This window comes from Sphaerodactylus townsendi, linkage group LG01 (genome assembly GCF_021028975.2).
Source record: "Sphaerodactylus townsendi isolate TG3544 linkage group LG01, MPM_Stown_v2.3, whole genome shotgun sequence".
Lineage (NCBI taxonomy): Eukaryota > Metazoa > Chordata > Lepidosauria > Squamata > Sphaerodactylidae > Sphaerodactylus > Sphaerodactylus townsendi.
In genome coordinates this window covers 189,207,948-189,223,760 of record NC_059425.1, presented here as the reverse complement: position 1 = coordinate 189,223,760, position 15,813 = coordinate 189,207,948, and the positions used below count along the sequence as shown (strand labels likewise).

At 47.5% G+C, this 15,813-nt stretch overlaps 1 protein-coding gene across 6 annotated transcripts in view; it reads left to right on the top strand.

Annotated features, from left to right (window-relative positions):
• EHBP1 (EH domain binding protein 1) overlaps positions 1–15,813 on the top strand; it is a 453,701-nt gene that overhangs the window by 175,046 nt on the left and 262,842 nt on the right. For all 6 annotated transcript variants that reach the window (XM_048501846.1, XM_048501837.1, XM_048501820.1 and 3 more), the window contains one exon: positions 11,877–12,066. In XM_048501846.1, coding sequence (XP_048357803.1) covers positions 11,877–12,066 — 190 coding nt within the window. The remainder of the gene's footprint in view (positions 1–11,876; positions 12,067–15,813) is intronic.

Here is a 15,813-nt window from a genome sequence, read left to right as displayed (position 1 = left end):
GTGGGGCTGAGAGAGCTCCGAAGAACTGTGACTAGCCCAAGGTCACCCAGCTGGCGTGTGGGGGAGTGCACAGGCTAATCTGAATTCCCCAGATAAACCTCCACAGCTCAGGCGGCAGAGCGGGGAATCAAACCCGGTTCTTCCAGATTAGATACACAAGCTCTTAACCTCCTACGCCACTGCTGCTCCCTTAGCTGACCAATGGAAACATGAAGAATAATTCTAGTCCAAGTTTCTGATTGTATCAGTGATAGTAGAAATGATGACTTTTTATTCTTTAAAAATCTGTGAAGAACAGCTAGGTTTCAGTCCAGTGTCACCTTGGAGACAAACAAGATTTTTGGACGTATAAACTTTTGAGAATTGTATCGGACGAAGGGAGCTTTGACGCTCAAAAGTCCCCCCCCCCCCCCCCGCGCACCCAATCTTGTTTATTTCTATGGTGCTACTGGATTCAAATGTATGCAGTGGTGGGATCCAAAAATGTTATTAACAGGTTCCCTCGCCAGCCCCCCCTCAGCAAAGGGGGCAGAGGCGTACCTAGGCAAACCTGGTGAGACTGGTGAGATAAAAGGTACGAAAGGCTGAGAATCAATGAATTGCAGTACCTGAAAGGGATTAACCCAGTTCAGGGAGTTACATTATTAGTCACAATTGCTATATGGAACCTTCACGTTCAAAGGCAGTTTGCCTCTCAGGGAGGCGAGGGCGTGGAGATGGAAAAGCGGACCCAATTAGTAACCCCCTCTCGGCACACACAAATAATTAGTAACCCACTCTCGGGAACTGGTGAGAACCTGCTGGATCCCACCTCTGCATGTATGCGTGTGTGTGTGTGTGTTTGTTATATTTTATAGGCCGCCTAACCCCCGAAGGGCTCTGGGTGATGTACAATAACAAACAGTGCACAATAAAATACAAGTTATAAACATTAAACATTAAAATTCCTTAAAACCACAATAGCAGCATTGTCATAAAAACCTATCTTAATTAATATTAATCGTTATATGTAGATCTGCTACTACAGTCCAACGCAACTACCCTCTGAAATTAATCTATGAAAGTGTCTCTACTGCAATGTGGAACAGTTACACAAGGGGGAAAATGAATTTAAGATAGCATGGGTTCTCACTGTGTAGGCCAGCAGAGAAAAGAAGATCCAGCATTTATACTCGCTCCATTCATGGGTATTGAACCTACAGGGAAATTTCACAATGGGCCGCCCACAGCAAAGAGCAAACTGAGCCGAGATCCAGCAGCTCCTCCAGCCCCCCAGAGGCCATGTGGTTCAGCAGTGATGATGAGCAGTATCCGCTCACCAGTTTGCCCCTCCCACGCTGCTACCACATTCCAGCAGCGGGTGACCCAGTCCCCATTACTGGCATATTGTCGAGCCCTGGATCTGAGACCAAACAAGATGCCGAATTTGGAAAGCATCAGCCGCCAGCAGAAGAAAAACCAATTCTGAATGGTCTTTTCCCAAACCCCAGTATATCACCCCGGTGCTCGTCCCTCCCCCCACCTTTTCCCGGGCTACCCAACTACAAAGCAGAGCTCTGAAATAGAGAGACAGAACATAAGGAAGAGCCAGCTGGATCAGACCAGAGTCCATCTAGTCCAGCACTCTGCTACTCGCAGTTGCCCACCAGATGCCATTGGGAGCTCACATGCAGGAGGTGAAAGCAATGGCCTTCTGTGGTTGTTGCTCCCGAGCACCTGGACTGTTAAGGCATTTGCAACCTCAGATCAAGGAGGATCAAGATTGGTAGGCAGAGATCGACTTCTCCATAAATCTGTCCAAGCCCCTTTATCCAGGTGAGTGGCCATCACCACCTCCTGTGGCAGCATATTCCAAACACCAATCACCCGTTGCGTGAAGAAGTGTTTCCTTTTATTAGTCCTAATTCCCCGCAGCATTTTTCAATGGATGCCCCTGGTCCCTGGTATCGCGAGAAAGAAACGAAACATTTCTCTTTGATGGCATTTTTCTATCCATGCATAATTTTATAGACTTTCAATCATATCCCCCCCTCGAACCTCTCCAAACTAAAAGAGTCCCAGGCATGCAGCCTCTCCTCATAGGGAAGGTAGCTCCAGTCCACTCAATCATCCTCGTTGCCCTCCTCTGCACTCTTCCTATCTCCTCGATATCCTTTTCGAGATGTGAGCGGGCAGAACTTTTCAGACACAGGACTCCAAGTCGCGGTGCTTTTGGCTTTATATAAGGGCATGACAATCCTCGCAGTTTTTATTATCAATTCCTTTCCTAATTATCCCAAAGCCAAGAACTCCAAGGGCAGAGGATGAGATAAACAGTCGTCTGGCCTGGGCACCCCGACTTGTTTCAGTTACACAGAAAAGAAAGCGACTTTCCCTCCAGACTCTTCACTCCCCCTCCCAGTTGCAAAGAGGCCTCCCCGATGCCTAGCTCCCGCCTGACACATATGCTTTGAGTGACCCTGCAATGCTAGCCTGTGATGTCACAATGCTGGCTCATAACATAGGCTGACCAGACGTCCCGCTTTTGGTTGGCCAGTCCTGCCTTCACACAATTTGTCCCGTGTCCCGCGGGTTAGTTCCATCGTCCCGATTTTTGGGAGGCTGCCGCACTGCCTTCTGGGGCGCAAGGCAGTGCGGCAGCCTCCCGCGTGTGTGCGCACGGCCGCCTACCCCCGTCCTGGTTTACAAAGGTGACCATCTGGTCACCTTATCATAACACCAATTCAGCTGGGCTTGCTTCAGGGTCGTTTGCACTGTCCAGTCTGCCACTAGTTCCATTATAGGCCAGATTCTTTGTGAATTTTTGTAGACTATGGAGGGAGGAATGCTATGATAGATTACATTATCTAACACTGTTTTGTAAGGCTGATGGAGGAATCTTGTGGACATTGTTTGTGTCTCAGTGTCACCAGAGAGTAGGTTCTATTCCTGAAACATCATTAGGAGTTTACAACACCATTCCAATCAGGGTGTGACAGAGTTACACCCCGCTTAGGACAGTACAGTTATTTGTTTAGGCATCCCTTATGTATACACCTGTCCAGTCTCCTTTTAGAGACTCGCAAAGCATTTGACTTCAATGGAAATGTTGATCAGTTTTATAGGAAACTAACACACTCAGTGAATACTGTGTATTTATTTGTCAAAGATTTAAAAGGGGTTTTGGGGTGGTGGTTGTTTTTTAATCTTCCTAAGGCAGGCCAAGAAGCACTCATTGAACGCAATTCATTGTGTAACATAAGCATTGCTTTCATGTGTATTCTCTCCTATTATGCCTGCTCTCTCAACTAAGCAACTGTTATCTTCTTTTTTTGATCTCTCTTCACAGAAGTCTCTCCCTGTCTCTTACCATTTTCATCATACGCCTCTGGATCATCTTAGTTTTACTCCTCTATGTCTGTTTTAAGATGGGGTAACCAGCCCTGCATATATTCAAGATGAGGGAAACCCCCTTTGGTTTATGTGATGGCGGAGTAATTCAATCAGTACCACCTTCCATTTCAATCATTGTGCATGCCCTCATTTTGCTTACGTAGATTTCCGTGGGTAAACGGAAGTCTTGAAGGAAGTTGTGCGATAAATTCACATGAATGTACTCAAGATGGTCACCCTCACCTTTAACATATAAGATCTGTGCGCATGCCATTGGTTAGTTGTGTATTTGTACGCTCAAGTCCAGTGTCTGATACCCTTCTCGTGGAAGTAGGGACTATTGGTTTCACTAGGACTCGAGTCATGTAATGTGTTCTGAATTGACCATGTTCTACTCAGCTTCATCTTCCTAAGTTTCTTCTCATTGCTCACACCACTTCTTCCCCTAATCCCTTTGTAAAATTTCAGTCCAAGAAAACACAGAAAACTGTGGGCACTCAACAACAACAACAACAACCTTTATTTGGCATTTAAAAGTAGGTTCTAGAGCAGGGGTAGGGAACCTGCGGCTCTCCAGATGTTCAGGAACTACAATTCCCATCAGCCCCTACCAGCATGGCCAATTGGAATTGTAGTTCATGAACATCTGGAGAGCCGCAGGTTCCCTACCCCTGTTCTAGAGCATTGCCAGACATTTTTGAAATACAAATCAAGAGTACATTCAAAGCGCAGACAGGAAGACTATATAGCAGTATACCTTACTTAGAAAGTTCTGTCACTTGTAAAAGAAATTTTGCTACTTTTTCCAAGAGCATGACATCTGTGTTGTTTAACAGAAGCTCCACAACAGAACAGTCAGAGTCAATTTCAGATTTGTCTAGGGCAAACCTGGGAGAGAAATTCCTAATGCCCACATATCTCGGACAGTCAAGAATAATGTGAGCAAGAGTCTCCACTTGATTTTTGCAGTGTAGACAAACGCGATCCTGGAGAGGTATGGATAAGTAGCGACCCTTTGTGATGGCCGATGGGAAGGTATTGGATCTGGCCCTTGTGATAATCCATCTCTGTTGGGGTGTGTGGGCACTCTGTGGTCTGCTCTGTTCAGAATAGTTGACCATTCCGTGATATTACAGTCGTTGAGCTAGTCGCTGTTGGAAGCTACATCTGTTAACAGCACCCTTTGGTGGATTACATTATAGATCAGGAAGAGGGGTAATTATGAAGGATTAACAACTGTTTCTAATGCTATAACTTTCTCTAGGGAGTTTGTCACAACAACTGTTAGGCTTCTACTTGAGAGACTGAGGAAGAACCCCATCAGATACAAAAAGCCCCGGTTTACAGCTGAGGCACATAACTCTTCAATGAGAATATTTTATCTCCTTTTTGTGCTGAAAAGCTGTTGTGCCAAATGAAAATGTAGAACAGTGTCCCAGTATGTATGTAAGAGAAATGAAACAGTGGCGTAGGAGGTTAAGAGTTCGTGTATCTAATCTGGAGGAACCGGGTTTGATTCCCAGCTCTGCAACCTGAGCTGTGGAGGCTTATCTGGGGAATTCAGATTAACCTGTACACTCCCACACACGCCAGCTGGGTGACCTTGGGCTAGTCACAGCTTCTCGGAGCTCTCTCAGCCCCACCTACCTCACAGGGTGTTTGTTGTGAGGGGGGAAGGGCAAGGAGATTGTAAGCCCCTTTGAGTCGCCTGCAGGAGAGAAAGGGGGGATATAAATCCAAACTCTTCTCCTTCTTCTCCTCCTCCTCCTCCCTCTCCCTCTCCTTCTCCTCCCCTTCTCCTTCTCCTTCTCCTTCTCCTCCTCCTCCTCCTCCTCCTCCTCCTCCTCCTCCCCCTCCTCCTCCCCCCCCCCCCCCCCCCCCCCCCCCCCCCCCCCCCCCCCCCCCCCCCCCCCCCCCCCCCCCCCCCCCCCCCCCCCCCCCCCACACCCCCCCCCCACCCCCGCCTCCCCCACCCCCCCCCCCCCCCACCCCCCCCCCCCCCCACCCCCCCACCCCGCCACCCCCCCCCCCCCCCACCCCCCCCCCCCCCCACCCCCCCCCCCCCCCACCCCCCCCCCCCCCCACCCCCCCCCCCCCCCACCCCCCCCCCCCCCCACCCCCCCCCCCCCCCACCCCCCCCCCCCCCCACCCCCCCCCCCCCCCACCCCCCCCCCCCCCCACCCCCCCCCCCCCCCACCCCCCCCCCCCCCCACCCCCCCCCCCCCCCACCCCCCCCCCCCCCCACCCCCCCCCCCCCCCACCCCAAGCATGGCCAATTGGCCATGCTGACAGAAGCTGATGGGAATTGTAGTTCCTGAACATCTGGAGAGCCGCAGGTTCCCTACCCCTGGGCTAGCTTGAGCCAACCAGGTCCAGACCTTCCTCCATTACTTCATATTAATACCAAATTCACTTGCATAGATAACTGCTGAACCAGTCAGTCAGCTAGCTGATAACTTTCTCAAACAATTACCCTGTTACTCCCAATAATGCCCTGTTAAAATATCCTTCTATTTCAGTCTGTAACTTCATTTCAGTGTAGAATATGATCATGTCTTTGATCTACTGCAGTGGTGGCGGACCTTTGGCACTCCAGATGTTATGGACTACAATTGGCCATGCTGGCAGGGGCTGATGGGAATTGTAGTCCATAACATCTGGAGTGCCAAAGGTTTGCCACCACGGATCTACTGGGTTCTAACTCTCCAGTTGCCAGTACATCTTGTTGAAACAGACCTGCAGTGTGTTCCCTCAAGAAAATGGAAGAGTGGAAACATATTCCACGTTGGGTGTATTTTGACAACTGTCTGGGCTACTGTGTGCTGATGCCAACTTCTCAACTCCAAATTTGTGCTGTTTTGCTTCACAATCAGCTCTACTGATGTGGTCTCAGCAGTAAGTGGGTATATTTGTCTGGTAGTGACAGGATTGGCTAGATCGAGGTACCCCCCGGCCCTTCTGAGTATGTGAGCACTTTTGGAATTCTGACACAACCACAAAATGGCTGCTGCAGGAGGTGGAGCCAGCCACAAAATGGCTGCTGCAGGAGGTGGAGCCAGCCACAAAATGGCTGCTGCAGGAGGTGGAGCCAACCACAAAATGGCTGCTGCAACTTATCTTCAGTCATACAGTGAAGGTTCTTCTGCAGTGGTGGCGGTTGCTGCCAAAGCAACATTTTTAAAAATCTGCCCAGCCAATCAGAGATCTTGTTGGGCAAAAGCCCTACCTGACCCTACCAATTTTCTTAAAACTCTTGGCAAGTGCCACAAAAGTTCTTAATTGACTCCATTCCACCCATAGGCATAGAAAGAACCAGCGAGGTATAGTGGTTAAGAGTGGCGGACTCTAATCTGGAGAAACAGGTATGCTTCTCCACTCCTTCGCACTCCTCTTATCTCGTGAACTGGGTTTGTTTCCCTGCTCCTACACAGGAAGCCTACCAGGTGACCTTGGGCTAGTCACAGTTCTTCGGAACTCTGATGATTCACTTTCTAAACTTCCTTTTCTAAATACACATCCATAAAATCTCCCTGTAAGGAATGAATTAATCAAAGTACCTTAAAACCCATTTCAATCTTGGGACTCTGGTTCTGTGTTGTTTACCGGTGCATCTAGAGTAATTCAGTTGAATGCCCCCTGTTATAGTTACAGGATTGAATCATACAGTGACACAGCTAAGAACGATCATGTTCTGGAAATCAACTGCAAGGGAGCAATTCAAAGAAATATACACAAACCAGTTGAAAATGAACGTCAATCTATCATCATGTTAAAAAAAACGAGGCGTTCGTATGGCTTGCATTTAAAATAAACTGGATAAATATATACGTGTGTATGTAGTCTGTGATTTGTTTAATAAATCTGCTTGATGAAATAACTGAAAGAGTTGCCATCCCTTATCTTAGCAGAGCAGTTTTGCACTGCATAATGTGCTTCGCACGGCGTAACGTCTGCCGTGAGAAGTCCCCGGTGCTTCTCCCATTCTAAGTGAATCTGCAAAGGGTCAACTAATTTGCTGTCAAAACAGAATACTTTCATTAAATTGCTCACACACATTCAAAAACGAATAGAACAAAAGACAACAGCACCATGACCCCTGTGTGTCATGTACTGTCCCTCACTGTCATTTTTTATCTTTATTTTCACTTGCTTTGAACTCTAGTAAATGTTTGAAGACAGCTGAGGAAGGTTGCCAGACAAACTGGACGATTGACAGGCACTCTGGAACTTTCCGTCCCAAATGGAATTCCATTCTCTTTTTCCACTTTTTTCTTTTGTGGAAGAGCCTCTTTTGTTTGTTTTGACTTCACCCTAAGCTTTGATTTTGTTAAAGGGGGTTGTTTTTGCATTTGATGGACGTTGACGTGCGATTGCTGCAAAGGTGCCTTCGCTTTGCAACCTGGTTATTTTGGTCTTCTTTTCTCCTTTCATTCAGCTGTCCGGATCTGCACCACCTTTCTATAACAAACAAGTCAGCCCCGACGCGAAGTGCTGGTTGATTCCTGATGACCTTTGAATTTGTTTTAAGTTTGCTCTTCGTTTCCCAAAGGTCCAATTATGTTATTAGCGAACCTGGCTGTTCAGAGACTTAATTCATTGTCTGTTGGTTCCAGCGAACGCTTCTTCCTGTCTGGTATAAAAGAAAACCGGGAAGGGTAGAGGGGAGTGATAGGACCCGCATTCAAGTTTGAAAGTCAGTCATAAAATTAGGGGAAATATCTTTGCCATCTTAAGAATTATTCAGATCACATTTGTAATGAGGGGAACTGGAATTTCGAGACAGCCGTAATGCCGAGGTCGTTGAGTGTTTTGTTTGATATTTGAATGTTCTGCTTGGGTCAAAGGTATCCCTGACTTCTTAAAAAAAAGTAGTCGGCAATATGGTATGTATACTCTACCTGATGCTGCATAGGTTATATCTTTGTATCAAAGCACAAAAAATTGGGATTTTTTTTTACTGATCAACACTGATGTTTTGAGATTTCAGGAAGCAAGTTCAGTATGCTGTATTGCACCCATGCAAATCCATTCATATACTTCATGTGCACAAAACCCACAGAACTTTTATCACAGTGGTTCCACAGTCTTTGGTCCTGAAGATGCAAAATACCATACACATTTCCCCCCTCCCAGCTGTTAGATTTAAGCAGAATTAGATGCGAGACGGATGTCAGATTCTTCGTAGACGCGATTGCAGGGAATATAAGTTTGTAACTCTGAGATAAGGTTGCCTCATCAATAATAATTCTGCAAACCAGATAAAGTGCAGGCTCAGACAAGATAACATTTGTGGCCTCCTATCCCTTGTTGGGTCAAGTCATCCTTAAATTCGTCATTCTTCTCCTAAAGCAGCTGAGAAGGAGCAGAAAAAGCTTGCCAGTCCGTACTTGGCATATTCTAAATGTCTAAATGGGAAATTCTCACGATGGAGAGATATAGGGAGTGGTGTCCCCCAAGGATCCGCTTTGGGACCAGTGCTCTTTAACCTATTCATAAATGACCTGGAAGTAGGGGTGGGTAGCGTGGTGGCCAAGTTTACAGATGATACCAAATTATGTAGGGTGGTGAGAACCGCAAAGGATTGCGAAGAGCTCCAAGCGGACCTTGATAAATTAGGTGAGTGGGCTAAGAAATGGCAAATGCAGTTCAATGTAGCAAAATGCAAAGTGATGCACATAGGGGCAAAAAATCCAAACTTCACATACACGCTACAGGGGTCAGTGCTATCAGTCACAGACCAGGAAAGGGATTTGGGCGTCTTAGTTGATAGTTCCATGGGAATGTCAACTCAATGCATGGCAGCTGTGAAAAAGGCAAACTCTATGCTGGGGATCATTAGGAAAGGAATTGAGAATAAAACTGCAAAGATTGTCATGCCCTTATATAAAGCAGTGGTGCGACCGCACTTGGAGTACTGTGTTCAGTTCTGGTCGCCACATCTCAAAAAGGATATTGAAGAGATAGAAAAAGTGCAGAGAAGGGCAACAAGGATGATTGAGGGACTGGAGCACCTTCCTTATGAGGAGAGGCTGCAGCGTTTGGGACTCTTTAGTTTGGAGAGGAGACGTCTGAGGGGGGATATGATTGAAGTCTATAAAATCATGCATGGGGTAGAAAATGTCGACAGAGAAATTTTTCTCTCTTTCTCACAATACTAGAACCAGGGGGCATACATTGAAAATGCTGGGGGGGGGGGGGGAATTAGGACTAATAAAAGGAAACACTTCTTCACGCAACGTGTGATTGGTGTTTGGAATATGCTGCCACAGGAGGTGGTGATGGCCACTAACCTGGATAGCTTTCAAAGGGGCTTGGACAGATTTATGGAGGAGAAGTCGATCTCTGGCTACCAATCTTGATCCTCCATGATCTGAGATTGCAAATGCCTTAACAGTCCAGGTGCTCGGGAGCAACAGCCGCAGAAGGCCACTGCTTTCACCTCCTGCATGTGAGCTTCCAAAGGCACCTGGTGGGCCACTGTGAGTAGCAGAGAGCTGGACTAGATGGACTCTGGTCTGATCCAGCTGCCTTGTTCTTATGTTCTTATGTTCTCAGTTTCTCCACTACATCTTGATTGACAGACTTCTGAAGATAAGACTCAGAGAAAGGTCCCAGCCACACCTGCCATATTACAGGCTTCGTCCACTGGTCCACACTTTTAAAAAACTACTGAAACACTCGCTGGGACAGGGGTCTGCAACCTATGGCTGTCCAGATGTTCATGGACTACAATTCCCATCAGCCTGACAGGCTGTAGTCCATGAACATCTGGAGAGCCACAGGTTGCAGACCCCTGCGCTAGGAAGAAAAATTTTATATGAACATACCTACCAGGGCATATAGCAGAGATAAAGTGTCATCCTAGCCATGTCTACTCTGAATGTAATCCCACCTAATGCAGAGGGAGTTTACTTCCCAGACAAGTGTGCTTACCGTGTGCAGTCTTACAAACACTTTCCTGGGAGTAAGCTCCATTTAATAGACAATAGCGGGATTCTGAGTAGACCTGCTAAGAATTGCCCTGCTTTTCTCTACCTTTTAAGGAGTCTCAAAACAGCTTCCAGTCGCTTTTCCTCCCACAGCCGGAGGTTGAGAGGTAGGCGGGGCTGGGAGAACTGTGACCGGCCCAAGCAGGCTTCATGTGGAGGAGCGGGAAAACAAATCCTGTTCACCAGATTGCTCGTAGGCAGGATGCGGAATCCATTGCTCCTGTGCAGGATGGGGAATCAAATCCAGCTGTCCAGATTAGTGCCTGCCACTCTTAATCACCCCACCACGCTGGCTCTGTTACAGTGCAATCCCAGGGTGGGGCGGGGAGGGGACACTGCTCAGAAGGCGGCATGACCTTAGCATAAATCCCCCTTACTCTGGCTCTGGGGCACTGTTGCTGGGGCTAGGGAGCAACTCCTAGGGAGCAACTCCTAGGGCCAGCAACTCCTAGGGACAGGGGTGGCTTTAGTTGGCTCCCAGAGCCCTTTCAGCCCGGGAACACCTCCATTTGCCAACACAAACTTACAACAGCAAAAAACAGTGGCGCGGCCCATTGTGTTCCATAGCCGAAAAGGGGAGCACCAGTGTTGAATCGCTGGCTGTGTCGTCCCTGACTGCTGCGCCGCTCCCTCTCTTCATCCTTTTCAGAGTCATTCCAACTTTATTCAAAGTCAGGGAGGACTTGAGGTGGAATATTGGCTTGTTTTATTTTGACATGGCCCTATATTGAAGCCCTAATATACGGACAGATTATTCTCCCATAACTCATAATTAATACTTGACCCATGTTCCTCCTCATTATTTCTTTTCATTTAAGGGATTTATGTTCTTCCTTTCTCTCCCTCCCTTTCCTTCCCTCTCTCTCTCCCTTATTTCTTTTTCTTTCTTTCTTTCTTTCTTTCTTTCTTTCTTTCTTTCTTTCTTTCTTTCTTTCTTTCTTTCTTTCTTTCTTTCTTTCTTTCTTTCTTTCTTTCTTCCCCCCCCCCCCCCCCCCCCCACCCCCCCCCCCCCACAAACCCCCCCCCCCCGCCCCCCCCCCCCCCCCCCCCCCCCCCCCCCCCACCCCCCCCCCCCCCTTCCTTCCTTCCTTCCTTCCTTCCTTCCTTCCTTCCTTCCTTGCTTCTCTCCCCCTCTCTATCTCTCCTTTCTTTCTTTCTTTCTTTCTTTCTTTCTTTCTTTCTTTCTTTCTTTCTTTCTTTCTTTCTTTCTTTCTTTCTTTCTTTCTTTCTTTCTTTCTTTCTTTCTTTCTTTCTCCCTCTTCCTTCCTTCCTTCCTTCCTTCCTTCCTTCCTTCCTTCCTTCCTTCCTTCCTTGGCATTGTGATTGGCAAAGCACGCCTCATTCATCAGTATTTCATGGTGAAGGGAACAACACCGTCAGCGGAACCTTTGTTGTATGTTTGCAAACTTAAATCAATTTCTGATCCCCACTTTAAGTCAGCGCACTTGACTTTGAAAATTTGCACTGAAAAAAATCAGCAATAGCAAAGAAATACGTTTCCCTTCTTTTAATTAGATCAAACCCATTTTATGAACCAAAATCAAGCTCTGCTTTAAATAATCAAGTTACTTCGCTGCAAGAAACAGAGAGGAGGATGAAGAGAAAAGCTCCCGAGCCGCCGGTCCTCTCTCCAAAGACAGAAGCGGAAACAAGTGAGAACGCGCCAGCTATTCACGCCATGAAAGAACTTTCCTCTTCTCCTAAGGTACGATGCTTCTATTTTACCTGCGTTGTAAATATTTCTTCAAAGCAGAAACTCCTCCTCTTATGTCGCAGGCAAGTTATCCTACTCTTGATAACACAGTATAAAAAACTTCATTTTGTTAGATGTTTCTGCTTAATTTTCGTTCACTTCGCTCTGCACGTCCAGAACCATCATTTTAAAATGCTTTAATCTGGGCAAGTGCAGAAGGGGGCCAAAGATACTTACGTTGCTCCCAGCTAGATGCAACTATATAGTCCAAGAGTTGAGGAAGTCATAGCTATGGATTCTGGAAACTCCAGGACACCACCTAGAATACCTGTGGCTCTTTTTAACATCTCCACCTCCTGAACTTGCTACCCTACGCAAAGATTGGGCTGCTGTACAGTTGGGTCTGGACCAGGGGTGTAACGAGGCAAACTGGAGCCCTGGGCAAAACCTGAATTGGATGCCCCCTGCAAGGGTGGCCACCCTACCACAACCAAAACATTTTTTTTTTGCACTAGGTCATTGGTGCCTGCAGGGGGTGCATTTTAAGACATATCGCCACCAAAATCGCCACTGTCCTTATGCTACCTCCAAGTTTGGTGCAGTTTGGTTCAGTGGGGACAAAGTTATGGACCCTCAAATGTGTAGCCCCCATCTCCTATTAGCTCCCATTGGAAACAATGGGGGATGGGGGTACCCCCTTTGGGAGTCAATAACTTTGGACCCCCTGAACCAAACTGGGGGCGGGGGGGGGGTAGCATAAGGACAGTCTCCTGATGATACGCTGAAATTTTGGTGCCGCTAGCCTAAAAACTGCGCCCCCTGCAGGCCAAAAACAGAAAACCGCTAAAAAAAACCAAAAACGAACTCTGCATTTTGGTGCCCCCCACAAGGTGATGCCCTGGGCAGCTGCCCACCTTGCCCAATGGGCATTACGCCCCTGGTCTGGACTGAGCCACAAATCCCACGAAAAAATATTTGATGGAGGAGAAACCCAGTGCAGGCCTTCTGGGAAAGCTTGACTGAGCAGCGTCTTATTTTCTAAGATTTAAATGGGGGGAAACGGCCTGTGCTTTTGTCACAAATGAGGAAGGCGCTCTTCATTACGCGAGGGAGAGCAGGTGAATGGAAGAGGTCACTTTCTGCCTGGCAAACTATGCCAGACAACCTTAGCTTCGAAGTGTACTTTTGCTGTTGCTTGTAACATCTCAATGATACAAACCTGGGAATGCTACAATTACGTTTTATGTTCGTGCCTCTGCGAAAAGTGAACGGGTCGTAAGGACCGCCAGCAGAATGCACAGATCTTTTTCCAGGCCCTTCTGACCCCTAGGCACTAAAGTTTGGGGGTTGAAGGACTGCCATGTGGCAAGAGGCAAAGTTACCCTTCCTCTCACTGGCAGAGTTGTCCTGACAGAAGGAGGAGGAGATACAGTTATGCCCCCTTCACTCTCCCCACTGCTGTACAGCTTGCCAACTCTGGGTTGGGAAATCCCTGGAAATTTGGGGGTGGAGCCTGAGAAGGGTGGGGTTTAGAGATGGGAGGCAGTGGCGAAGCTGCAACCGAGGAGGGGGAGGCGCCGTGCCCCGGGCGCACACCATTGGCACCACGTGGGGGCAGAAAATCACTCCCCAGACCCCCCCTCCCCAGGGGCAAAGCACATTGGGGCGGGGGGCACCTGGGCAGGTCGTGCCCCGGACGCAGTTCTCTCTCTCTCCGTCCCTGATGGGAGGTGCGTCAGGAGAGGATAATATCATAGAGTTACCATTTCCTCCAAAGCAGCCGTTTCCTTCAGGGGCACTGATTTCTTTAGGTCGGAGATCAGTTGTAATTCCAGGAGATCTCCCGGCCCCACCTGCAAGCTGGCAGCAGGACCTTCGTATCCCAACTTGGTTTGAAGAAGTTGGACAGGACTGCAGGGAAGCGCGGGGGAATGCGGCAGTGAATCTTGCTCCTTCCGCTGGTCCTGTTCAATAATTTGAAGATGTGTAAGTCTGTTCATATGAGCAAAATGGTTGCAACCGATAGCAAAATGAGGAAGATGTTATTTCGCTGCCGTCTGTGATCTGTGCAAAACAAATCCAAGGAACCACAGCCAGTATTCGGTGATCATATTGTAAATATTGAGCAAATCCTTTCAGATTTGTCTGTTTTCGATGACCTGTTCTGCTTCCAAGCAAAAGGGTTTGTTTGCTTGTTTGTTTTGGAGAAGTTGGGGTTGAATGATGGTGTTCAGAATGAGTTGTTCTGCCTATATTTACTGGAGGTGAGATTTGTTAGTACATTGCCAGAAATATTCAAGTGGCCCATTCCTCAAATAATGTTTTACTGAAGTACACATCTGGTTAATACCGTTGCTAGTGATCCTGGCACCCAGCTTTATTCAGTAATAGGAACATTGCCCCATGACTCATGGGTTGGGGGAAACCAAGTGTACAATACTTTAAAGATGAACCATTTTGCAGGTGAATGTTTTGGCCATCTTGACCTCCCAATGAGGACAGATATCCCACCTAACCCCTTAGCCAATTGGAAAGTCTTGTATCTTAATTATGAGGAAGGCAAAGTGTGCTTGCTGGAAAGGTAAAGAGAATCTCCTCTTACATGCCAATAAAGGTCATGTGTAGTTGTAGAGAATCTTCTCTGAATGGGGAACCACTTCTCTTGAAGGAGAAAGCTCACAGCTGGGGGTACGGTTGGACCCAAAGTCCAGAGAGAGTTTTTTCCCACTTACGCTGCTTTGCCAGTTGGGCCCCTCTTCGAGAACCAGGGTCCAGCTGCGGTAATCCGTATTCTAACCGCTTCTAGATCAGATGACTGCAGTGGACTCTAGATGTGAAAATGGTTGGGTCCCTTGAATTGGTTCATAACTCCTCCTCCTCCTCCTCCTCCTCCTCCTCCTCCTCCTCCTCCTCCTCCTCCTCTTCTTCTTCTTCTTCTTCTTCTTCTTCTTCTTCTTCTTCTTCTTCTTCTTCTTCTTCTTCTTCTTCTTCTTCTTCTTCTTCTTCTTCAACACCTAGGGAAACCAAGCCTCCCACTATAGCAGGAGAACTCTTGAATGAAAATGTGGGGTGAAAGGAAGCACCCGCTGGCATAGCACAAACCATTGGCATCGTGTACTCTCTAAAATTCTCAAAAACTCTCTGGTAAAACCATAGAGTGTTTGCAAATTCTCGATTGTCCAGTGATGTCACTTCCAGTTTTTACTGATGCGCCAGGCCCTACTGCCCCAATTTCTCTGTGGGGTTGCCAGCTGTAGCCTAGCAAACTTAATAACACTTATAGCCACTGCTACTTTTACGTACTTCTTCAACTCTCTAGTGTTCCCTCTCATTTCCCATAATTCTACCTTTACAACATAGAACGCCTCCGGGGGCAGGGGGAGAATATTTAATGTCATTGTGTTTTTTATTTGAAACCGGAAAGAAGGGGGGGGTGGGGACAGGAGGATCTTCTCGCATGTCTCTCTGATCCTTTAAAAATCTATGGCTGCCCTCAAGGAGGCTGCATTTTTAGATATCACCATTTCGGTTAAGAGCTGAATGGAGCTCCTTGTCGCGTCTGTCAAACTACTGCTTAATTAGGCAGAGAGGCTGCTGACGAATCCCTGTCGCTTTAGGGCTGATCTCGCTGTTACTTTAGCCAAGCAAAGAGGCAAACCCCGGAAGCCCAGGCAAAGTTTACCAGCAATATGGAGTGGAGTCACCGGACGGGCGCACACCTGTGGACCCAGAAAAGAATTGCATTAAAAAAATTTTAAT